Raw genomic sequence first — 24,445 nt, forward strand, 5'->3', positions numbered from 1 at the left:
CTGAAAGGATTCTTCTCCTTTAAGGGGAATGAATAAAGCCTATCTTCTAATCATTTTTTAATTCACTTAGAACTGGGAAAGCTTAAACAGGAAAATAAGGCAAGCATCTCAGCAATTTATAGTCAAATATTCATTGAAAATTGTCCAGGCATCAGCAGCACTACCTAACAAAAATGATCCTAAAATTTCAACTCTACAGGTGGGTTTGCTTCAGAGAAACTTAATATCATTATGTTTCCATGTTTCTTTTCAGAACTTCATACATAATCATAGCATTTTGTACACTAGCATGAAAGTATGTAAGCAGAAAGACACTGATGCTGTACAGCACAATTAATTTCTCCAAGTAGTAAATTGACCCATGTGTCATGAGGGTCAGATTGAGAGCGTTAGAAAATGTTCCTCTGCAAAAATTGAAAATTGCTTGTATTATCATGAGACTGTTTATTCTGCAGGTGCCAGAACAAATTAAAAATTATATATTGAGAAAATTGCCCCAACAAATAAGAGCTCAGCTCCTGTGTAACCACAGCAGTGAACATTTATATCTACCAGTACGTCTCAAACTGGTTTGGAATTATTTTGGGGCAGGGGGAGCGCCTCATTATTATCACCATTTTACAGACTAGGGAAACTGAGTCACAGAAAGATGAAGCAACTTGCCCAAGATCACCCATCCAACCTGGCCTTGAACGCTTCCAGGGAGGGAGCATGGAATACCATTCTGCTCTTAAGCAAGAGAAGTCGCCCACGTCAGGCACAAACCAAACTCAGTTGCTAAGCACAGAAACCAAAAGATTTCCTTCAGTCTCACTGTATTTTTTTCTCCTTAAATTGAGGAGTAGCTAAAATAATCATCAGTCTGTCTGCTCTTGTTGAAGCTTTCTTTCCAAACCCAGTAACTTAGGGTTGAGATGCAACTGATGACAAGACAACCCTCAGCATAAACTTTCAGTAGCTGTTTAGTAGCTGTTTTGCTTCCAGGGAAGTAAGTGATTTGGCCTTCCACCTCCCCAGGCAGGTGTTGAAGAGAGCAGGACCTTGCCGCAGAGCTCTCTGGGGACTCCAAAAATGCAAATACTTTTCCCAAATTACCACGGGAGGGCTTGGAGGGGACATCCTGGCTCCCCCAGACACCGCCCTCGTAGCACGGCAGCCGGCGCTGTGTCATGCTACCAAGAGCCCCATGTCCCTTACTCAACATCTTGCGTTTACTCACATGCTGCCTCATTAAATGCTGGCTGGCTGTTAGCAGAAAATGAGAAATTTAGCCATGCCTGACCTGGGCACAGCCAGGACCACCCCCAGGACTCTGAAGCAAGCACTCCCAATTAATATTTGTACCTTCGCAACCTTTTCCATTTGATACAAGACAGTTTGCAGTTTTTCCAGTCTTGCCTCAAAGAGGGGTCTGTCACCCTCACAGGGAAGAAATAAGCTCTTAATTGATGGCACAATATCCCAGGAGCAAGAAAGCAAGCAGCAAGCAAACAAAAAATGATCCTGATTTTCATTTCTTCTGCACAATGATCCAAATTATACCATATATCACATCATTTGCATTGCCACAACACAGCCTTTTATATCTGCTTGAGTTGCAAGCCATTTAATCTCAGCCTACCTTTAAAAAAAAGCTTGTAGAAAATGAGACACTTGCTTTATGCTGATGCAGTTAAGGGAGCTAATTTCAATTCTGAAGCAAATAAGATTTATGCAAGTTAGTAGCCTGAGGGGTCCAGGAGCCAACTACAGCAAGGCTCTTGCTGTTCTGTTTTAAAAATCCATGGGACAATCCCAGGTATTTACATAAATTGAATCCTCCAGATCTCATCTAATTTCCAGGGGGGGAGGACATTTACTGCTAATTTCAGAAGTGTGCATACTACTTTTGCTGACTTTGCTCATGGCCTGGAAACATATTTGGGGCAGTATAAAGACAGTTTCCCACTTGGCGCTTATTTGCCAAGATTAAATGCCACCACTGTCAAAAAAAGGTGGATTCAGTGTCTGCAGAGTCAATGGTTTACTCCCCTCCCTGTTGCAGGGTCTGCCGGTACAAGAAGCTGGTATTCAGCAGCTCCAATATTTACAAGCAATGCAGTGGCATGTGTCAGCAGCTGTTCTTGGGAAAGCGATGCAAAGTTCTACAAAAGCATAATAGATTGCATTTCAATTAGGCCAGAGATCTGAAGAATCACTAAATTAATTTAATCTGTCATTAATACATTATAACTCCTGCAGCTTATTGATCATGCTGGAGAAACATCCAATTTCTGCCTCTTTTCTTACAGCAACATATTGAAAAACAGACAATTATTTCACCAGCAGAAGGGAATATTTTCTTATGCAGAGCCTGGTTTTCCTGAGGAGCTAATCACAATGAGATATCTCCAGTGTAACATTTCTAGCAGAACTCAGAAAAGTTCATAGCCCTTCCCCACAAACATTTATGTTGGTATCTATATAAAATTTGTAACAGCCGCAAATGCAATTTGTCAATCTTTGTGTTTGATTGCTTCTTCAAGCACCTGCCAGGTACGAGTGTAGTGGAGGATCTGTGGCTGAGGATGCACGTATTTCAATATCCCAGTCCTCACGCTTGCTTACACAGCCTCAGGACCTGTGCTCGCAGAGGCATGATTGAAGCTCTGCAACTATTTTTGTCACATCTGGGCTATCTAGCAAAACACATTTTCTATTGCAAAATGAACAGAAATCACAAACAAACAAAAAAAACCCAAATCCACGTACAATCACTCAACAACCCAGCACCAAAAAAGGAGCGCACAAGCCCCTCTGCCACTGAGCAGTGGGGAGGTGCAGGATAAGGCATTTCCCTGCTCCGTTTCCCACCTCTCTGATCCAGCTACAGCATCAGCGTAAAAATGGCAGCTCGTGGCACACAGCCCTTTGCCCAGTGCGGGCTCTGGCCACTGTCATAGCCAAAGGTGCCACTGCAGCCACCGGAGGGATTTTGGCAGAACAGGGAAGCCCTGTGTTTGCTCCTGGACTGCTTCTGTAGTCTTAATGCATGCCAGGGGATGAGTTTGCTGGCTGCTTTGGCATTTGATGTCCCTCAGATAAACCATGCCTTTGAACCAGCAAGTGTGGCTGATTGTGCCTACCTGGAATGTAGATGGGGAGATGTTTCCTCCTTGCTCCAGTCTGAGTGGACGAACAAGAACGTGCTCGCAACACACCGTGCGTTTGTGAGGGCAGCCGCATGCTAAGCCCAAGATCACAAGCGCAGAACATGTTTCGGGACATACATAGCATCAGCTGTGGAAGACAAGCATGTTCATATCAGCATTCCTCAAAAGATGGGGAGAAAACTCAGAAGCACTGAAGGTTCAAGAAGTATCTTATCTTGATCTCAAGGAACATGATGAACACTCTTCCCCACCTAGGGGCAGATACATGTGGTTTTGCCCTTCACACTTATACAAACAGCTTAATTATCCTCAGAAGCAGGACAAGAAGATGGGGTGAAATTAAAATAATTTCGTTCGGTCTAAGGGTCACCTGGAAACAAGATGCTGAGAGGTATCTGTCGGCAATGCAAATATCCAGGCAAAGAGCTGCAAAAATGGGTGCTGATCCTGCAGGACAGCATCTGTTTGGGATATCCAGGATTTTGAGGGCCTGACTGAGGCAGCGTCAGTCCCTCTTGTGCCCTTGTGCTTGGATGATCAAAGCAAAATATCTGATACAGGCTGTATCAGACCTTCCTCCGGGAGGCACCTGGAAGGAGGTGACCGTGTGCCTGCTGGGATAAGGGACAGGGTTGTGGCAGATGCCTGGCTCTGCCTTGCTTGTGCTAAGGATAAGAAACCAGCCTTCCTTGCGTCCCCAGCCCGGTCCTGCATCCCCTGTGAGATGGTGACCCCCTGTGGAAAGCTTATAGGTTACACATACGAGGCTGCAAGAGGTGAGAGAATTAGCTCAGCACTGGGGAAAGCACTGGGCTTTACTTAGCCCCAGGTATCTGGGACCACTTTTCCCTGCTGGAAATTCATCCATCAGTTTCACTTGCCCTGCTCCTCCCTGCTAACCACGCCATGTCACCTTTCTGAAGATCAGTAGAGACACAAGAGTGGGAAAGGACCACAGCATCACCTTCCACTCATGGCCCATCCCATACAGAGGCAAGAGCCACCAAAAAAGTCCCATCCCAGGCTCTGTGCACCCAGCATTCGGCAACCTCAGCAATGCAATGTCAAGCACATCCGAGCAATCACCAATGGGGAAAGTCACGTACAGCCCAACCCAGGGGTTTGCAGCCAAGAGCAGCCCTCCATCCTGGTCCTGCTCTCCGAAAACAGACACTGGGGTTCTTTCCCAAAGGGCATGAGCAAAGGGAGCCTGCATACTCCATCTCCCTGAAGCTGACATCTTCTGGGTACACAACTCTGCAAGCGAGATCTTGCCATGCTGTGCCTGCACAGGGGCCTGCTCACAGGCAGCATCCCACCCGCAGGAGGAAGCACGGAGGGCCCTGCAGCCCTAGTGCAGAGCAGAGCCCAGGCTGGACCACAAAAAGGAGTGAGTGGGATTTCCTCCAGCCTTTGTGCAGCAGCGGTGCCTTTTTCTCTCTTCCAGTCCTGGGAGACACAAGTGCCAATTGTCAGACGTCATCTGTCTTTCAGGAGGGCTTGTGAGATGGCATCATCCGCAAAACAACACATGCAGATGATCAAGCCCAGGAAAGAGCAGCCCAAATGTCAGCAGAGGAACATTCTGGTCGCATCTGCAGCTTATGGGCTGATTTCAGACCCCGTCACACACCACCTTGCCCAAGGGTAGATATTCCCTCAACATTCCCTATAAAATAAAAACAAAATTTAAAAAAGTAAAAATAAAAATATAAACCTTGCTTGCCTGTGTCAGTATTTCAGACCAAGGTCCAGTCTATACCTCACTGTTGGCTAAAGCAGGGTTTCTGCAGTGCCCTGCTCCCCTCGCAGCTGGTACTTTGGCACCACGTGAACGTTTCAAAGGTGTTTGAACAAGCAAAGTGCTTAGAAGCATCACATCAGGTGACGTACAGCCCCTCGTATGGGGCATCGCCTGGCCCAGCGGTGGATACCAAACACAAAATTCAATGAAAGGCCGAGAAAATATCTGGGACTTCAGGGGGATTCGGGACCCCATCTCAGTGCAAGACCCTTTGCTGTCTGCACTGCCAGTCCCAGGCACTGGAAGCCCCCATAAACAGCAAGGTGTCCTGCCACAGCTCTTGCGTTGGTTGCATGTGCCTTGGGCAGTGTCAGGGTGAAGGAGGAGACGCCAGTCCCACAACCGCTCACCGTATTCACTGACAGGAGTCATCCCCGGGACCGGGCCCTGATCTCCAGCTCAGCCGGCTTAGCATGGCCCTGCTGGCACTGGGAGGGGAGAGGATGCTCACCAGGTGCTGCAGCCCTTTCACAGGTCTCCTCTCAGCAGCACCTGGGCAGCGTTTCTCCTTTAAAGTGCTTGAAGGATAATTGAAGTGCTAAACATTTCTCCAATCCTCTTTAAAAAATAAGAAAAAAAACTTTAAAGCTGGCATGCAGCTTATAGTGCAGGCCCAGAGGCAGGCTCATTTCCAAGGAAGTCACTTCAGTGCACATTATTCCTTTAGATCGAAAATTGTCTTCCACGCCAGGCTCTGCCATGAACATTGCCCCCAGGATGGGCAAGGATGCTGGGGACCACATCCCTGAGCCATGGCTTTGCACCAGCCTGGCACTCCTCGTCCTGTCCCTGCACGGTACAGTGAGCATCGGTCCTGACTGGAAGCCCTCCAGATAGCCAACATATGGGGAGGCAACTTCGTCATCTTCCTTTCTCCCCTCCCAGCCCCAGACACGGTGAAGCACTGAGCGCTTTTCCCCTTCTGAGGACAAGCAGGCTAATTTCAGTGCACTCAGTATAAAATGTGGTAGGTATCTGAAATGTGACAAAAACATGTCAGTCTGGAGCCAATGTATAGTTTCTCACGCACTACTCACTCTCACTACTTACCGATCGAAGTGGCTCTGTTGACAGCCAGCGGATGCTGGGGTTTTTCTAATTGTCAGCACCGCAAACTCAGCAGAGGGTCTGAAAACCTGTCAGGCATTTTCCATCCCGCCTGCCCCCTCACTATCAGCCGAGAAGCTCTGCGGTTAGTACTGAGCTGACAATCCTTGTGATGAGGTGGAAAAAATTGGTTTACGGCAGCCACGGCTCTTCCCTGGAGAATCCTACCCCACCAGACCCAAGCACAGACCAGCCCTTTTTCCTATGAGTCCTGCCTGCACATCAGCATGTCCTACAGTGTGCATAAACCACACTGGCTCCCCCCATGCAGCTCCAGGTACAGTGGACCCCAATGACATCTGCTTGGGGCATTAAATATCTAGCTCTACCCTCCCGTGCTGCAGACTGGGTTTCTCTACAGCAGCTGCTTCCCCCAGTGAGTGCGGGATTTGGGCTTTGGGCTTTCTTTATTCCCATTAGAGGTGGTAATCAAGGGGTCAAAACAAGATTTTTCTTGATTTGTGCTGGGTTGCTGAAAGCGTGTCTGTGCTCCTTTTCCTCTAATATCTGAACTCCGCTGCTTCTTGCTTTCCCAGCAGAAGCATCTGCAAGAAGCATTTGCTATATTTGGGAGAGAGTAGTTTAAAACGGCACAGAGCAAAAAAGTCTCTTGCCAGTTCTCCAACTTCCTATCAAACTGAGATCCCAGAGCCAGTTTTGTTTGAAAGCCTCTGAGCAAGCCAGCTGGGCAAAAAGCATGTCAGAGCTGTGGAAACATTACGTTTCGTTATTCTCTCAACATTTCGCAGAAGAAATAATTTTCACTGAGCCACCTGGGGTGTGCAGGAGACGGACAAAGTGTCGGATTGAATAGGAAAAACATTTCCAACTATGTTATCTGGCTAACACAGAAAGCAGTGAAAAGACCTACTATTGAGGGAGGAAAAACAGATAATTAAAAATCCGTAGTCGTCTTAACAAGTCCCATGAGTTTTAACAAGGGAAGGTCAGTGTAATTAGCCAACCTGCCCAGCCAAGCCATGCTCAGAGGTCCAAAGCTAATTTTGTCTTATAGGCTACTGCTTTTCTTGAGGGGAGCCTGTTCCTGAAGAGTTCCCAGACATCCCTTCTTGGACCAGCCCTGCGGCCCCCAAGTACATCAAATCACACCTCTTCACAACTGGAGCTTGGTACATCCAGCTTCACCCAGACAAGCTGCAACATGGTATGTGAAGAACATCTTTTCAACTGGCTCTGGTGCCCCCCCTCCTCCAGAGAAGATGTGCTCCAAAAGAGCATGGCTGCATTTGCAAACCGAAGTCACCCAAAAAGCCCAGCCAAACTTTTCTCCGGCCTCTTCCTCATCAGCACGGTTGGTTTCATCCAGCTTGGCTGGCCATCAACGAGCTAACGCCAGGCTCACTAACCACAGAAGTCTCCTGATGCTCCTGTGGGGGGGAAAATCACTGTGCTTTTGGCCTTTGGTACCCAAAGGTAGGCACTTCCCTGGGCAGCTGCTTAGGATGGGTCCTGGCACAGCTCGTCTTGCACTTTGGTCAACCCAGGACTACAACAGTGATGGAGCAAACAGCAGGTGAAGAGAGACGGTAACCAGCCCTGTAGCTGTCGTGGCTGCAGTGTGATGGAGGGTGGCGTTTCATTTTTCTCTCTGTCATGTAGAAATTCGCAGCCTGGCAGAACTCGTCACTGCAGCGATTCAATCAGGAGATGACAGAGGGTTGAAGAGGTTCAGAGAGAAGTGGTCCATGCTTCCCTCATCAGTAGCGAGGGCAGGATGTCTCTGCATGGGAGACCTTTGAGGGTGACAGCAGTAACCTCACCGCCCACTCCACAGTCAAGGGAGGGCGACATTACTGGGAATGAGGAGGATTCAGGCTTCGCTGATGTTAATGCCACAGCTTTTAAACCCTTCTTAGCCGCTTCTGGCACTTGGAAATGGTAACGTTTATCCAGGGATGTCAGGGCTTCCCTCCTTGGCCCCATAAGGAGGGAAGAAAACCACTGCTCACCTGTGCAGATGGGGGGACTTAAGCTAGGACAAGGGAGAGGGGTATGCTTAGTGTAAACATCACTACTTCACCTGAAACCATTCTTTTCTTGCTAACTTTTATATTCAAGATATGAAATCAATTCCCTGGCCAGGCCTGAGTCCCAGTTTCTTCTGCAGCTGGGGGTAGTGCCCTTTGTGGTACCTGTACTCCACAGGAGGGCAGAGAGGATCCTGCTGGGTTTGGCTTGTCTATGGGATCATCTTGCAGCTGAGTACATGCACACACTTACTTCAGAAGAGTCCCTTAGGGAGAAATTTTCATTTTTTAGCACTCATATTGGTTCCTATCTGCTCACATGCTTTTTTTTTAATTGATATAACGTTTACACACCTAGATTTTATTTTAAGCTTCTTTTGTTTTTTCCCCTGTCATTCTTCAGGTTAAGGGGAGAGGATGAAGTGATGTTGCCACACAGTGTCCCCTACAGACTGTTGCTATGAACAGCCAGGACGCCTGTTTGCAAGGTGAGTGGCAAGAGCCACCTCCAGCGCCACCCACCCGCAGACATGGGCTAGGAGGTAGGTACAGGGAGGAGATGCCTTCTCTTGCTGATGATGGTCTCACCCCAGCTACAGCCAGATCACCCCGGGGTGCTCAAAAGAAAAGGGGTGGAGATGGCATGACACAAGATATGACGTTTCTCGGCTGGTGGGGAAGAGGGGACAGTGCCTCCCAGCAAGGCACGGTACAACGAGGACATCGTGAGTCACTGGTGGTTTTTCCCCAGCTGGAAGCAGAGAAAGGTTTCCCCATCGTCAGTCCTACACACACACATACCCACACCCACCTCTGGCAAGGTCAGAAATAGCACCCAGCACACACCGCAACACTCATGCACTGGCTTATCATGGAGATGAGCGGCTGAGCTTCTCCTTTTCTTCCCTGTTGCAAAATCCTACAGTAGGAGCCTACCAGCTCACAGAGGTTGAGCAATGCCATGCAAGTGAGTAACGACACAGAAAAGAGGCTTCAGCAAGAGTCACCTCGAGCCCCGGGTCCTGCCCCAGGGTCCACCACCACACTGAGCCATGTCCCATGTCAGAAGGGGACAGCAAGGAGACGCTCATGAGGGATTTGCACAGTGGAGCCTGCAGGTTGGCTGCTCTTCTCACTCAAGCCAGGTGGGCACCAAGAGTCCTCCTCACCCCTCCTTGCCAAGCCTGGGACCATGCTGCCTGGAGAGGAGAACCAGGCACCTGCCCTCCCACCTTCTCACCAGCGGGCCACAACCAAACCTGGGTGACAAGAGTCATGGAGGGGCCCAGCATCGTTAGCAGTGACCTAACTTAGGACACTTTCCTGCTCAACCCTGCAGAAATGATCTCCAGATCACTGTTGCATCCCGCAATGAAAGGGATCTGAAGTCTTACCTCTCAGGTGTCGTCATCAAGAGATAAAGCACCAAGATTCAAAATAGGATGTGGGTTTGATCAGTAAATTTGATCTCCTGAAGGATCCACACTACAGTGATTCTAAGGCATTGCATGTTAACGATGAATACAAACAACCTAGCATCTTCAAACACTCACTAAGAGGTCTCCATGCCTTAGGCTAAGCAATACTGTACATCCCGAGCGCATGCATGCTGGCAACAGCACTGGGCGGCCCAGCCCTAGGGCTGCAGGGCTGCAGGGTGACCTGGATCCTCACATGGTCATTTGCTTTCATAATTGCAGGGAATTGCAATTTAGGCTGTGTGCAGAGAGAAGCGTCTGTACCTGGCAGGAGGGCTGATATAGCTTCAAGGACCTCAGAAAAACCCTGCCGGGCCATGTCCCAGGGAGCAGCACGAGGAGTGGATGAGCCAGGAGCTGAGGGGACTCCAGCACTGGCCATGCCCTCCCCAACAGGGCACAGTCCCATGGGGTCTCAGCATGGCCAGTAGAGCCAAGGGTGGGACAGGATCCATCAACAGCCCCAGACACAGCAAGGGGACGAACCGCAACCAGGGTCCCTCCAGGGAGCCCAATCTGGAGCACAAGAAGGGGCTGGAGACAAAGCTACAAGGCAGGTCCAAGGTCCATGCAGCAGCCAGGGCTGGAGATAAGGACATATCTAATGCAGCTCAGACAGGGACAGGGGACCCAGGCTTAAGCTTAAATAAGGTCTTGGGCCATGGGCAGAGGAGGTGTGTGGGTGAGGGTCCCAGATAAGGTAAAAAAGCCAAAGGCAACCTGTACTGCATTTCTCAACACTGTCTGAGCTCTTCAGTTCTTGTGGTAAAGCTGCTTTTTATCACAGACTCTCACACATATAAGATGCCCTTCAAAAAAGCCAGCTAGGCTGAATGCTGCCAGCCTGGTCAGGTGGGATCAACACTTCTGCTTGTTCATGCTAGCAAGAATATAGCCCCATTGTCTTCAACTAAGCATGCTGTAATTGTGGCACACCGGTAATGCCCACAGACTCCAAAAACATCATGACTTTCACAGCTCTGTACCTCAGCTGTGCTTTGCAGAGATGGGAGCTACAAGTCCATGTGAGTACAGCTCTGCAGGTGCAGGCACTGCTAATGAGAGCTACGCTTCTCAACCAGTTGGCCCTAAATCTCTCCCTGAGTCCCAGAGCCAGGAAAAAGCTTTGGGTTCATGAGATGTAGCAGCAGCAAAACTCTGACCCTCCTAAGTTTAAGGAAGCATGACCCCAGAATTGATCTGTCAGATGCAAGCAAAGCATAACAAGAGACAACATGAAATAAGCACTTCCCTGGTCACTCGTTGTCCTGGTTTCAGCTGGGATAGAGTTAATTCTCTTCTTAGTAGCTGGTACAGTGCTGTGTTTTGGATTTAGTGTGAGAATGATGTTGACAACACTCTGATGTTTTAGTTGTTGCTAAGTAGCGCTTATCAAGTTAAGGACTTTTCAGTTTCCCATGCTCTGCCAGCAAGCAGGTGTACGAGAAGCTGGGAGGGAGCATAGCCAGGATAGCTGACCCGAACTAGCCAAAGGGCTATTCCATACCATAGAAGGTCATGCCCAGTATATAAACAGGGGGGAGTTGGCCAGGAGGAGTGGATTGCAGCTCGGGCATCGGTCAGCGGGTGGTAAGCAACTGCATTGTGCATCACTTGTCTTTTCTTGGGTGTTACTTCTTTTTTTTTGGTTATATTCCTTTTCATTACAATTATTATTATAATATTATTATTAGTCAGTAGTGTATTTAATTTTACTTTAGTTATTAAACTGTTCTTACCTCAATCCATGAGGTTGTTTTTTTTTTTCCTCCTCCCCACCCCACTGGGAGGGGGGAGGGGGAAGCAGCTGCGTGGTGCTTAGTTGCCAGCTGGGGTTAAACCACGACACTCGTTCACATCTGTCACCGACATTTGAAAAAGTCAGGCAGCAAATGCAGCTAAAAATGAGGGCTCAGTGTTCAGCTGACCGAGCTACCACCGGCCAGCCAAGCAGAAAGACCTGCCAAGCAAAATGTTCTTGGCAGGGGAACTTCCACTAATGCTCTAAGCCTGTTGCAAATGCAAAGTAACACAGCCCACAGTGGAAGGTGCTTAAATTAGGTCAGGGTTTTTTGGCATTTGCTCCAAGTGAAGAGCACGTAGGGACAATCACCAAGGCTGATACTCAGCAGCTTGTGAGGATGGGGTAATCTGTGCCATTCATTCGTGCCCTTAGTCATTGGCATTTCAACATGAAAATGCAATACGTTTGAATTCAGAAGCTCATAACACTCAAACTCTCATTTTCTCTGGCACAGCCACTCTTTTCCCACATGCTGTTCAGAGCTGCTGGCTAATAAATACAGCTAAAGTGGTGGAAATGCCTGGTTACGTCCATCTGCATCCTCATTTCTTGCCTAGTCTCCTTACTAAGGAGACCAGTGCAATTACCCATCCAGGCCACAAGCCAAGATGATAAAAGTGAAACCCACCAAAAGCATGATGGTGCCCCTTCATCACTGCCTAGTGCTTGTATAGACAGACTGGAAAACAGGGAATAAGCATGTACGAAAGGAGTAGTTAGAAAAAATGACAAGTGAGGGCACCTGAGCAGCTTGGCACCAGGATTTCCTCGGTCAGCAGGGTTACTGACCTAACGACACAGCAGACAGACACCTGCAGAGTCACTGACCTGGCTGGCAAGAGAAACGGGCCATCTTCATGCACAGCACTCAGAGGGAATGGGGCAATGATGGTGGGGAAGCAGGAGGAACAATTCCTATCGGATCTGAGCACATCCTGGATGGAGATCCTTGGTGTCGGGCAACCAGCTCATCCCCCTGACAACATGAATCAAGATCTGGCCTCGTGCTCACCACAAGCTCATCAAACCCCGGCAATGATGGGAAGTGGCATCTCCCTTGGGAGAAAGAGCAACCCACAGAAGATGCACTCCTAGGGAGCTGTACTTCCCACTAGAAGCTTGTTTTCTGGTTGCTCTCTTGTTTTGCTCTCCTTCATTAGATCCGAGCCCCCCATGCCCAAAGATGTGGTTGTGTTAGCTCTCGTCAAGATAGCATTTTTTAGGCAAAGAATAACAGCATCCTTACACTTCTCACCTCAAGCTGCTTTCTCCAGCCATCAGATCGCTTCTGCAGCTCTTCTCTGCACCCCTCCCACCTTCCTTTCACGACAGGACCACCAGACCTGGGCACAGGACTCCTGGGCTTGAGGATTAACATAAGGCATGACAGAACACTGGACTCACTTTATCCCTGGGCGAGATTTATGCCAAAAGGAAGATGTTTACTTCAAAACATGGAAAAGCAAAGACACAAGATAAAGTAAGAAATGCACTATTAGGACTATGCAAAACAAGAAGCATCCCCATTGTTCACCTCAGCACTTTCACCCACTCCCAAGACTCCTTCTCTTGACCTGGCACCTTCCCCTACTACCTGAAGATGAAATTTCTTTCAAGGGGATCCTGCTCCTTCCTTCCAGTCTTCCCCCATGAGTGAAAACCAAAAGACCCCTCCTATGCACGATCCCAAGTTCCAGTCTCACTTGCCTTCTGCCCAGGGAAGCTTCCTTGTCTCTTTTGGTTGGGTTCTGGGATGTCACATCACAAGACATTGAAAAGCTACATTTTTTTTCCTGATCTGGAGCTGTCTTTCCCTATGACACTCACTCCAACCCCAAACATGGTGCCGTACTTATCGAAACTAGCAGCAATGCACTTGACTGAGTGAAATACCCCACCAGGCTCGTACATGCACTTGAGGGTTGCTTCTGGGGAAAAATTCACGCTCGCAGAACAAAGCCAGGTTTTGTGGACAATACCCATTTGCTGTAAAACTACACTGGCTGATAACAACATTTCTTTCTTTCTTATCAGTTATCCACTTAACACCAATTACTCACTTTCCTATTATTTTTGCACTAGGCTGTCCTCAGGCTAAATAGGTTATGGGTGTCAGGGTCATCTGTCCTTTCGCATGCAGGCACAACATCCCCCATTTCCCTGCAATACAAATTCGTCACAGTTTAATAGGAAACACCTCAGCCAGTTCTCTTAAGAGTTCTTAGCTGCTGGTCCTCTCTGCCCACTGATTTAAAGGTATTTGTCTAGATCAGACATCATTCAAATCCCCCCCAGTTAATACACCACCAGAGTATAGTTCAGTCTCCCCCCAAGACAGGTTTGTCACTGATTCACTCCAGGCATTTCTGCACCCATCTCTGCTTGTAAACAGAAGCTGTCATGGGTCAGTCACACATGCCAAAGAAGCTGTTCCTCCAGCTCCACTATAGTTTAGGTTACAAATGAAGTGAGCTATGCTACTGCTTGGACTGGAAGGAAAGCCCTATGGCTTTCCACTCAGAGCTTCTAGCTCAGAAAAAGCAGGGCTACAACCTGCAAAGACCAGATGCCACAGGAAGGAAAGGTTCCTAAAACACCTCAAAGGCAGTGCAGGAAGACACTAGAGTGGTTAATTCTCACACAGCACAGCTACATAAACACATGCAGCCTTGCAACAGAACAGTATAGCAGCCAGGACCTGAAACGATCACAGCCTTAGCACAAGCTTTAGCTAATCTTCCCAAGATCAAGTGTTGTATACTGCAGTGTTTTCAAAAGCAGAGTGTTTCTTCAGTGAAAACAGCTGAGGACTTCCATCTCTCACTCAAAACCAGAGGCCAGGTTAAGGGACAAGGAAGCATGGTTTACCTCCCCTGTGATCAAGACCCCACATTCCTTCTCACCCCATTCTTTGGGAATGATAGACTAGGTCACAAATAAAAGCAAACCCTCCCTCCAAGACAGCAGAAGTTCAAATGAAACCACACACCACAGCAATTATTCAGTAAGTTTTTATGTTTACAATAGTCACTTAACAGGGGTACCAAGTTTTTTTTATCAGAATTCTGATGTTGAAGTTACTTCATTGGGAAAGCTGTAGGAAGACCAAAACAGCTGCTCTAAAATGTAATTACAAAGAAAAACAAAGTTGAGATCATACTGTGCTTTAAAGGAAAGTTACATAGTTTAAATTGCATAGCACAAGCAAACATAAGTAGCTGAGTTAACAGGCATTGATAAAGCCCATCAATTTGTGTTATTGCTTTTTTTTTTTTCCTTTTAATCTGAGCAACTGGTTGCTGGTCTCTGCTGGAACCAAGGTAGGCTTATTGGCAGCTACTGTCCAGTAGTTTAATTTCATTTAGCCAAGGAACAGTGTACACTACAAAGTTGCAAACAGTGTGCTAAGGAGAGAAAGAAAAAAGCAGTTATCAGATTAAGAGCATAAAACAGTGTCATTGACCATTGTTGTACACTGATTTACTACCCCACATAATCCAGAATGTATGCCACTCCTGTGGCTCTCTAGATTTGCACTCTCCTGACAAGTATTCTGGAATACCACTCTTGTTAGTACCTGCTCAGGATGAATCACTTCTCTCAAATAAACACTAACAGACAAGCTGAGCAGTCAGGACTTCTGAAGATCAGGTTACCTCCTTTACCCATTCACACACAGGTAAGCTTTCAGCATGGGCAATACTCAAACATAAGCTCTCAAGCACAGGTAAGCACACCTGCACAGCTAATCTATATGTGCATGTGTCAAATCATTGCAGCTGTCATAACAGTACACACAAGTTTCTAGCTAGGTGCTTAACAGATCACTTGTGCGCAGTTACACTTCTGATACATGCAGGCAGAAAGGGCATGTACACAGAGAAGCTAAGCCTATCACTGTGATTAATAGAAGTAATGAAGTACTATGGAAGAACTAGATGTAGGCCAGATCAAGGCAGACATATTTGGTGCTCATCTGAAAAGCTAAGTACTCCTTAAAGAGCATTGCTATTAGACAAAACTCCTGTGTAACACCTTGGTGGGCACAGAGAACAGTGGTAATCTGTCTCTTGTCATCAGTGTTTAGCCCAAGGCACTATTCACAGTAATGTATGTCCCCCAGGACAGTGTGTCAAGTCAAGCATGTTTACATCACCATGGGACAAGAGGAGCCAAGAATGTATTGGGACTCAGGACACTGGACTGAGAGCCAGGAGACCTGTAGGCTTGGCAGAGTTTCCTCCACATATCCTTGTGATCCAGACCACAAGCACTTTTTAAGAGGATTGAGGCACACACAGTCCTCCATGCACTACAGCCTCAGATCCCCAGTTACAAAACAGGCTCGCCCTCTCTGTCACCATCATCTGGCAAAACAAGTTCTGCATGGGCAGTATCTTGTTAAGTGTAAAGGCATGAGATCTCTGATCTTGGCTGGGGCAGACAGGGGACACTGCCCATACCTCTCTGTACTAAGCCAACCAGAGGGAAGGGGTTGGAAACCCAGGGGCCAGCATGCTGTGCTCTGGAGCCTACCTTAGCCATCTGCGGCGCATCATGGAAAGCACAGCTCTGGAGATTGGTTGCTGGCTTTGGGCAAGTTGTCCGGCCGATCTCAACTTTCATTATGTACTTCATTCCAGCCACAATCTGCAACAAGACAAGTGGGCAGAAGCAGCTTTATTTGCAGCACATACAGAAGGGCTCTCTGATGAGAGAAGCCTAGCAGAAAGGCAGACAGTTTTCTGGTTACATGATGGAAACCAGACTCCAAAAGTACAGAGGGGATTGTGTGTGGCAACCTCCACAGAAGAGGCACCGGGCACCCTTTCAAAAACAGGAAACACAATCCAAGTAAACAAGTCTCACAGTGCAGCTTCCTTAGTCGGTAAACAGAGACATGTTAACTCATCAGCAGCGTAAGGAAGTTACTAGCTTCTTCAACAACACACAGCAGTCGAGGGCATTCAGACTGACAAGAGCCAAGCTATAAAAAAAGGTTTTTATTCACCTTCTGTGGAAAAAAAACAGCTTGAACAACCCCTCAAGCTTGAGGCCTGCTCCTTCTCCAAAGGAATCCCACAGGCCTCATTTTCAGCTGCTCCCCAAAAGGTGCCAGGGCCGACCCTAACGCCGCCCCCAGCCCAGGGCCCGCCCGGCCGCCGCCGTTTACAAGCCCGTCCCGGCGAGGGGCCGGGCCGCCCCGGCACCCACCTGCCTCTGGGCGCTGATGATCCGCACCACCCGGCTGGAGTACATGTCGTTGCTAGCCTTGTTGTACTCCGCCATGGCGAACTGCAGGGCCCGCCGCAGGCCCTCGTCGTTGTCGGGGATGTCCACGGGGCCCCCCACGAGCGACGAGCGGCGCTCGCCGGCCAGCACGGCGCCGGCGAACATCAGGGCCGCAGCCAGCAGCGCCACAGAAAGCCCAGCTCCCGCCATGGCCGCACACTCTGCCGCCCTGCCTCCAGCCGCCGCCATTTTAAGGCCGGCGGGGCGGGGCGGGGCGGGCCGCGGCCCAAAACACACCGCCCCGTCCCGCCGCGTCCCGCCCCTCCCTTCGGCACGGAGCCCGCCGGCGGCGGCAGCGCTGCCGTGCGCCCACCGCCCCGCAAGCGTGTGCCGTCGGGATGGGCAGTGTCGGCCTTTAGGCCCCAGACCAACCTGTGCACCGTCAGGCTGTCTGAGGCGCAGCCCGAGCGCCAGGCTAGGCTGCCTGACGCCAGGCTTCCCTGTGAGGGGGCTCGGGGTGCCCTGGGACAGGCTTTATAGCCAGGCAAGGTACCTGATCAGAAGCTCCCCTCCGAAGCCCCTCTTGGTGCTGCTCTCTTGTCTCTTCAGAAAGACCAGCGCTGTGAGGAGGAGAGGGTTTCAGTAACCCCTGAAATCTCTCTGTGCTGGGGAAGGGCCTGTGCCCTAAAGCCATCTTGCTTGTGGAAACACACCTGCGTGCCCTGTCCCTCGGGGAGGGGACAGGAGGTAGGTGAGGACGTGGCACTGGCATTACGCTGCCCACGGCCTGCCAGAGGGGTACAGGCGGAGGAGGATGTTTTCCCGCACGGGTCCGGGAAGTTGGAGACTTTTTCCAGGCTCTGCCTCCTCGTGGGTTATTCTAGCACTTAATTCCCTCTACTGCAAAGGGAAAATAAAACCCACAGAGCATTTTAAGCTACAAATGTGGCTCCCAACACAAAATGCCATGTGTCATTTCCTGTATCTGCCTCCACAGCATTGCTGTTACCTTATCTACACTAATTGCTCCGCTGAAGGTCAGAGGGGCATCTGTGGCAGGGGTGGCTTCCCAGACAGATCGCTTAACTTCCAGTCTCCTCTCGTAACCACAAGCCTGTCTCCCCCATCCCATCAGGAACCCTAAGTTTGGAAAGACAAGACCTAATATAGCATGAGGGAGCTAGCTCCAGTGAGATTTACGGCCTCGTGGAGTTGTTAGGCTAAGAGAAGGTGACATTTTGCGCCTGAATATCTATAGCATGCCTTATAATGAAAAGGAAAGGGCTTGTGCGCTGACTAGAAAGGCTGCCTGCATGCTAGCAATATCCAGCATGAGAGTTATCACTGGAAAAATCCCCATGGTTGGCAACAAGCTGTGAAACTAATTCAACGACAACAGGGGGTTGGGGTAGTTTTTACAGCTAGAGAAAGGCATGAGCACCACCGAAAGCACCAGAGAGGGGACCAGGACGTGGGTATTGGGACGTAAGCCAGAGCTGCTAGCAGCTGCAGGAGTCTGTCTCCATTTACCTTTTCCCTAATTGGCCTTGGGTCCAGACTGGATCAGTTTAAAACTCAAGGTTAGAGCTCGTCTAGTGTCTTTAGGGGCGAAGGCTCTCTTTTGCACTGTCAGTGACTGCTGCCAATGGGAACAGCCGGCTCTGGCCTAAATCAGTCACTGCACCTCCAATGTACCTGCCAGGTCTCTTCCCACTGCCCTGTGCCGGCCCTGCCAGCTCAGGCCTCCATCAAGCAGTGCCCCGGCTCCCAGCTGCTGGAGATACTCACCAGCCCCACGGAGCACATGGAGGGATCTGTGCCTCACACTACCGCACAAGGGAAGCACCGTGAGAGGGAAAACCAGTGCCTTTGGGATTCAGGGAGCTTTGACTTTGCAGGCAAACAAGCAAGCAAAGTCTTAGCTCTGCTTGGGTCACCTCATTGAAGTTAGGGTATCCAGTGTGGCTTAAACTCACACTGGCAGGCAGTAAGTCAGCTCTCGGTACAGTCCTGGTGATCTCATGGTTATTTCTGCAAGTGGACATCGTGCGAGGTACAGGATGACACAGCTGCATTCCCTCTCACCTCTGCTTCAACGCCACAGCATGCCCCTTCAGCCGGCCCTGTTCTGCCTCAGAAACCCAGGGTTTCAGTTTCTTCTCACATGCCAGTCTGTCACTGGCCCAATGAATAAGTGATGCCACAAAGCCACTCCAGCAGAAAAGACTAAGGAAGCAGAGGAGACTTGCTTCAGTAATGTGAGGGGTGGTGACACCTTTCGGGATGAAAAGCTTCATTCCCCTCCTTAGGCAGATAATCATTCATACACTATGGAAGAGGCTCAACACAGACAGGGACCATCCTCTCCAAGACAGGGACCATCTTGCCCCCAGAGAGGCAACAGCCTGGGCACAGATGTGGAAAAGTTTCTGTCTTGAGTTTTATGAAGCGGAGCCTTCAGCCTGGGTTTCTTCTCTCCCTGGGAAGTGCCCTATGTACTGGCTCCTCACAGGTAGGTAAGTATCTCTATGGAGTTTCAACCAAAAGTTTCCTCCTCATCAAACCACTGCCTACAGCTTCCCCAAGCTACAGCTAAGGCAAAGGAACGTTTTCCAAGGAATAATTCCCAACCCCTTCCCGCACTCTGCAGACAGGCTTTCCAGAAATGTTCTCTGCCCTCCTGCTCACACCACCAACTTTTGAACCTAGAGGCAAATTTTACATTCAGTTTGAGAGAGGCAGAGAGGTCTCAAAGACTGCAGCTCACTGGCCACAAGCACTGCATGGCCGGGGAGAGCAATCCCATTGCCAGTAGCAGCAGCACTGCCTGGTCTGCCACACCCTGCTTTTTCCCAAAAAAAAGTGCACTGGGCACTTTGACATTCTGTCACTGTCATACTTAAGGTCACTGATGATCCTCACTTAGAATTTCCTCCCCAGGTACAAGTCAAGCCAAGCAAAGGAGTCTGCTGGATTTGCAGCTCAGAAGTCAGCTTGGCCCCTTTCTGCCAAGTGACTTAGCCAGGTGCTAGAGGTCCTGAGCGCTGATGGTCCTCGAGCATCCATATCAAAATTCCCTGTTCTCTCCCCTGGTCCTTCTGCATTCCTGCTGCCTCCCACAGAAAACAGAGACATATCTGGAGACCTGGTGGATGCCTGACAGCTTTTTTAAATGTCTGAAAGGATTTGCACATTGGTCAATGTCATATTATCCTCTTCCTTGGTCAGCAACACTTCACTCGGTTGAACACATACAACTGCTGAAAGCAGAGCTGGCCTTATGCTCAGCTGTGTCAAACTCTGGAGTTTCATTGGTGCCAGGATTTCTCTTTGTCTTTCCTAACAGATGCACCAACATTTATTCTGCAGAAGGGTGGCTGACAGAGTCCCTCGTTGACACAGTTCATGCCTTGCTCCGCTGTGCAGAATGGCTAAAAAGGTAAACTTGCCCTTCGGAGTTCCTGGTTCTCCAGCTCGGGCAGTGCCAGACGGACCCTGCAGACCCACAATGAAAACAGAAGCAAGCTGCGTTTGTTGACTATTGCCAGTCCAAACCTCACAAAATCAAGACTTGAACCAAAGCAATTTTGAGAAAAAAAGACTTAGCAAAAAAATGATGCTCTACAATCGATGAATAAAGAGGACCTTGTTCATGAAATAAAACTGCATTTGTCCTTTTGTTTCTGAAGGGCGCAACCATTTTTCTCTATCATCAGAGGTGCTTTCTTTTAATAAAAATAAAACAGAAATTCTCAAATAACCAGATGACCAAATGAGCCGGTAATTTAAGGAATATACCAAGCAGCAGGAGACTTGTGATAACATTGCAAAAGTTTGTAATACTGTGTACTATCAGTATAACCAGAAAAATAGAGTTTTAGTGTCTTCTTACATGGTTGGTTCAACAGCATTTGTGCAATATCCAATATATTTTCATCTACCTTTTTGTCTATTTTTCAATTTCACTCAGGACTGGTGAGCTTTTTATGTTACCAGGCATACTCGTTTCCCCAGATAACTGCTACATTCCTTGCCCTTGCTGTTGACATCCCTCATCTCTCTTTTAACATCCGAAGGAACAATTATAGATGTCTCTACTCAGTAGCTATCTGAAAAGCTCTGGAATACTGTGACATGTCTTTCAAAGTGCAATTAGACAAGGACGTTTGAAAAAGCAGCTAGTCCTTTAATCAAGAACAAAAGTTTCTTCACAGAGCTGAACTCTGAATGACCCTCAAGAGAGTAATTACTGTGATAAAGGCAGGAACAATGGGAAAAGCATGATCGAACACTAAACATCTGGTTTCAATTTCTCTTAACTGAGGGACAGTAGGCTAAATCTATGCTGGGGTCAGTGCTTTGCATCCTGCTAAGTGAATCTAGAGCAGCAAAGGGTGAGATGCTGACATGGTTCCCCCTTCTCCCACCGCGCTGTGTAACTAACACAAGATGATGGAAGGGAGGCGTTTCGTAAAAGGATCGCTTTCAAAGGCTGAAAGCCTCTTGAGCAAGATAGTCAGCAGTTTATGAGACGGGGCTGAGAGTGATTCAATACCAAAGGCAAAGCCGTTTCACTGCTGTTGAAGAGTGCCCTCTGCTTACGGAAATGAACCCATCCCATACCAGCTTATATTCCGTAATGGTGGGAGAAGTAAGGAGCCTCTGCCTTCCCTCTAAACTCATGGCCACCTCTGTCCACTCCCTGCTCTGGCATGCAGAGGCATTTTTTTTCAGGAGAGGAATGGAGGCAATGCCATGACTTGTCCACACAAGGAAAATCAGGGCCCTCTATTCACTCTCAGCTTCAAAAGGGGGGTCTCCGAAATCTAGGCAGCTGATTTGAAAGTCCCCAGGGAACCAGGACCACAGCCACATCTCTTCTGCATGTACACACGCCTTCACATGCTGGCAAGCTCTCGCCACAAGCAGCCAGGGGTGGCTTTTCTGGATAGACTGCAAGGCAATTCTTCAGCTGAAAAACACTATGTGCCAGGACAGGCTTCAAAAGCACCGAAGGGCTGCTCTGAACATATTTCAGTCCTGGCAGTACAACCGGATCAGTAAAGACCCTCCCTCCAGTCCTTCCGAGACACAACCACACTTCCTTTGCTCTTCACAGTAGCCTGGAAGGAGCTAATGACTGCCTACTTTAAATAAATTTAGCACTTAGTGCTGAGTGCACCTTTCAGGCAATTCAGTGGGAACAGAGCTATTAGGAAACATAGGCCCTCAATCTAGGTGTTGAGCTCTCTTGAAAGCACAGCCCTAGATTTCTTGGGAACAGGAAAAGAGAAAATAAACAACAGGAAGAAAGTACAAGTAGCACCGAGCCCTGTTCAGTCACTGGCAGGCACTTTTAGGAATTAAATGCCAACAACTCTCAGGACTGATCTCAATAAGGTCAATGATTATCACCCTCTGAGATGGAGGTGAGCTGGGGGGAGCTACCCAGCTCTCTCTGCTGAGTCCCATGCTGCTCACATCACTTGTGGGATGACAGCATCGCCCGATTTGAATCCCTTTCCCTTACGCCAATGCAGAAGATAATCTGCCTCTAAGAAATGGGTATTTGCATACAAACATCTGCTTTAGTAATTACTGATGTTAATCTGCCTTTGTGCCCACAAGGGAAGGCATTATTGTTTTACAGGCAAGCAGTAAATAAAGTAATTGCCAGCAGAAAAGCTGCATTTCAAATAACTGCAAGCAATCAGTTATGGTCAGATTGTGCAACTGAAGCAATGAAACCACGGTATTGACAGTGAATGCTGATTTACGTGAAGTACTGGTGCACTTGGGATGTTAGCAAAAAAAACCCCTACACCAGCATCCCTTTTTACTCTGAGAAATATAAATGCTGGCACAGCGATAGCATATATTCAAAATTATCGCCAGAGATTTTATGCAATCTGGTGCCTTTCACTGCTGCATTAGCTTGTATTTACTAAGAATAATTCGGCCATTCCCTTTTCTTCTGTATTCTTCTTCTTATGCATTTGTTCGCCTTAGCCTGCAGGAGAAATAGCTTTCCTGCTTAAGATTTGTATTCATTAGTTCTTACTAGATGTTTTTTTCTTCCCCAGGAATTGTTTGGTTCAGAGCTGACAAGAAAATGAGTTCTGTCCTCGGTCTCCAATCCAATCAGAAGCGCAAACCACATGTTTAAGCTTAGCTTCTGAAGAATACTAGTGACTTCACACAGCTAAAAATAAGCCTAAAATTAAGTGTATGTTTGTGTGCTGTGCTGAAACTGGCCCTCCAGCAGCCTGCTGGGGTACTGTCCATTCCTGTCTCTTCCAGCAGCAAGCTCTGAAGTTGGAGTGAAACAGTCAGATGTTTCAACAAAAGTTTGCTTAGTGGAGAAGAAAAGCCAGGCTATAAAGAAGGAGTATTTCTTCAAGTTTGGGCCACAGTCTGCACACAGCAGAGAAACAGAGTGTAGCAAAGAAGCCTGAAAAGACTAGAGCTCATGCTCTGAGGCTTCACAGGTCCCAGAAAGCCCAGAGGGGAAAGAGTTTCCTCTACAGTAGCATGATGTCTGTGCAGAGTTCCCCCAGGCTCCCCAGGAGAAGGTGGTTCACTAGCCACACCACTTCTGTCCTCTCTATAAATCAAATCACTCCTGTCCTCCCTTGACAACGGCTCATAGCCATAACTTCAGTACTGCTAAGTCCAAGGGCTTTAGGACATAGCACAAATTTGGGTGTTCACCAAGCATGGTATCACCCCTTAACTCTACATATACATATTTATGATGAAGGTCCTTTCTGGGGAGCAAGATTACAAATCCCTAATTGTGGGTTCTTGCAAGCATTAAAGGGCCATCGAGAATCTCAAGTTTTTGTCGGTTGAAGTGAGCTCCTCCGCTATGTTCCCAGCAGAGCCAAGCCAGCTGGCAGCCAGATGCCAGACTGCTTTGGGTTGCACAGCACTGTGCAGACAGACACAACAGTCACAACTGTTTGTTGTTCTCTGGTTTGGTTTTTTTTTGAAGAGACAACTGTTGTGCTATCAAGTAATTGCATTGATTTCTTGTTGGAAGACAAACCAATGGTACACAGCCTGGATGTACTCACAGTCCCCATATACGTACAACCTCTGTGCTAGGTTTTGAAGTGGTTACGGTTTCTGTCTGCTCAGCATTTCAGAGCAGCAAATTCTGCCTGGTTAAGGCTTTTTTTGGTATGGGGAAGCAAAACTCTGGTCTATGAAAAATCTGAGTGCAGAGAACAGCCTGTTCTCAAGGGGTTGACTTGCCAGCATGATTCCTGGCTGCTTCTCATTAGAAAGGACTTAAGCTCTTTTCTACATTGTGCTTGTTGGATTTGAAGCATTGGGAAGGGGCAGGGACATTTATTATGTTTAACAACTGCAAGAGAGAAATCTGTAGGAAGTCAAGGTAGCTTGCAAACAAAACCAGACAGTCACCCATACCAGACAAGCTGGGATACTTGGCTGCTGAGATTTTTCCCTCAAGAGAGAAGTGAAATTGTGAACAACCCCAAAATTCACCCAGCCAGCTGTTCACACGCTGCTCTACACGTGTACATTCAGCAAAAAGACCAGCCCACTCCAAAACATCAAAGGGCCTTTCAGAAGAGTACATATTGTTGTACATAAATAAGAGTACCACATCTATTATCATTAATTAAACTAATACATAGAAAGTTCCCACAGTTAATCCTTAGGCCATGCTGCATCCTACATTTATAGCTAGCCATCCTTCAGGTTTCAGTAAGCTCAAGCGCACAAGCAAAGACTCACTTTCAGAGCAGTACTTTTACTCAAACAAGAATATGGTTATTTGTGAGCAAGCAAGACTGCTTCATATCCAGTGGCTGGCGGTCAGTTCGCTCCAGTTCAAAAGTTTCAGTCATCCA

The 24,445-nt window shown here is 48.1% G+C and overlaps 2 protein-coding genes across 2 annotated transcripts in view; both read right to left on the reverse strand.

Moving 5' to 3' along the window:
- The window catches only part of RRBP1 (ribosome binding protein 1), a 550,780-nt gene that overhangs the window by 455,033 nt on the left and 71,302 nt on the right, over positions 1 to 24,445 (reverse strand). The gene's annotated exons all lie outside the window — the stretch shown is intronic.
- Positions 14,331 to 16,814, reverse strand: LOC127014077 (cystatin-like). The gene is made up of 3 exons (XM_050893128.1): positions 16,548 to 16,814; positions 15,870 to 15,983; positions 14,331 to 14,737 (listed from the first exon to the last, which is right to left on the reverse strand). The coding sequence occupies exons 1-3, from the start codon at positions 16,812 to 16,814 to the stop codon at positions 14,660 to 14,662; spliced, it is 459 nt and encodes a 152-aa protein (XP_050749085.1). The 3' UTR covers positions 14,331 to 14,659.

The sequence above is a fragment of the Gymnogyps californianus genome, chromosome 3, assembly GCF_018139145.2.
Source record: "Gymnogyps californianus isolate 813 chromosome 3, ASM1813914v2, whole genome shotgun sequence".
Taxonomy (NCBI): domain Eukaryota; kingdom Metazoa; phylum Chordata; class Aves; order Accipitriformes; family Cathartidae; genus Gymnogyps; species Gymnogyps californianus.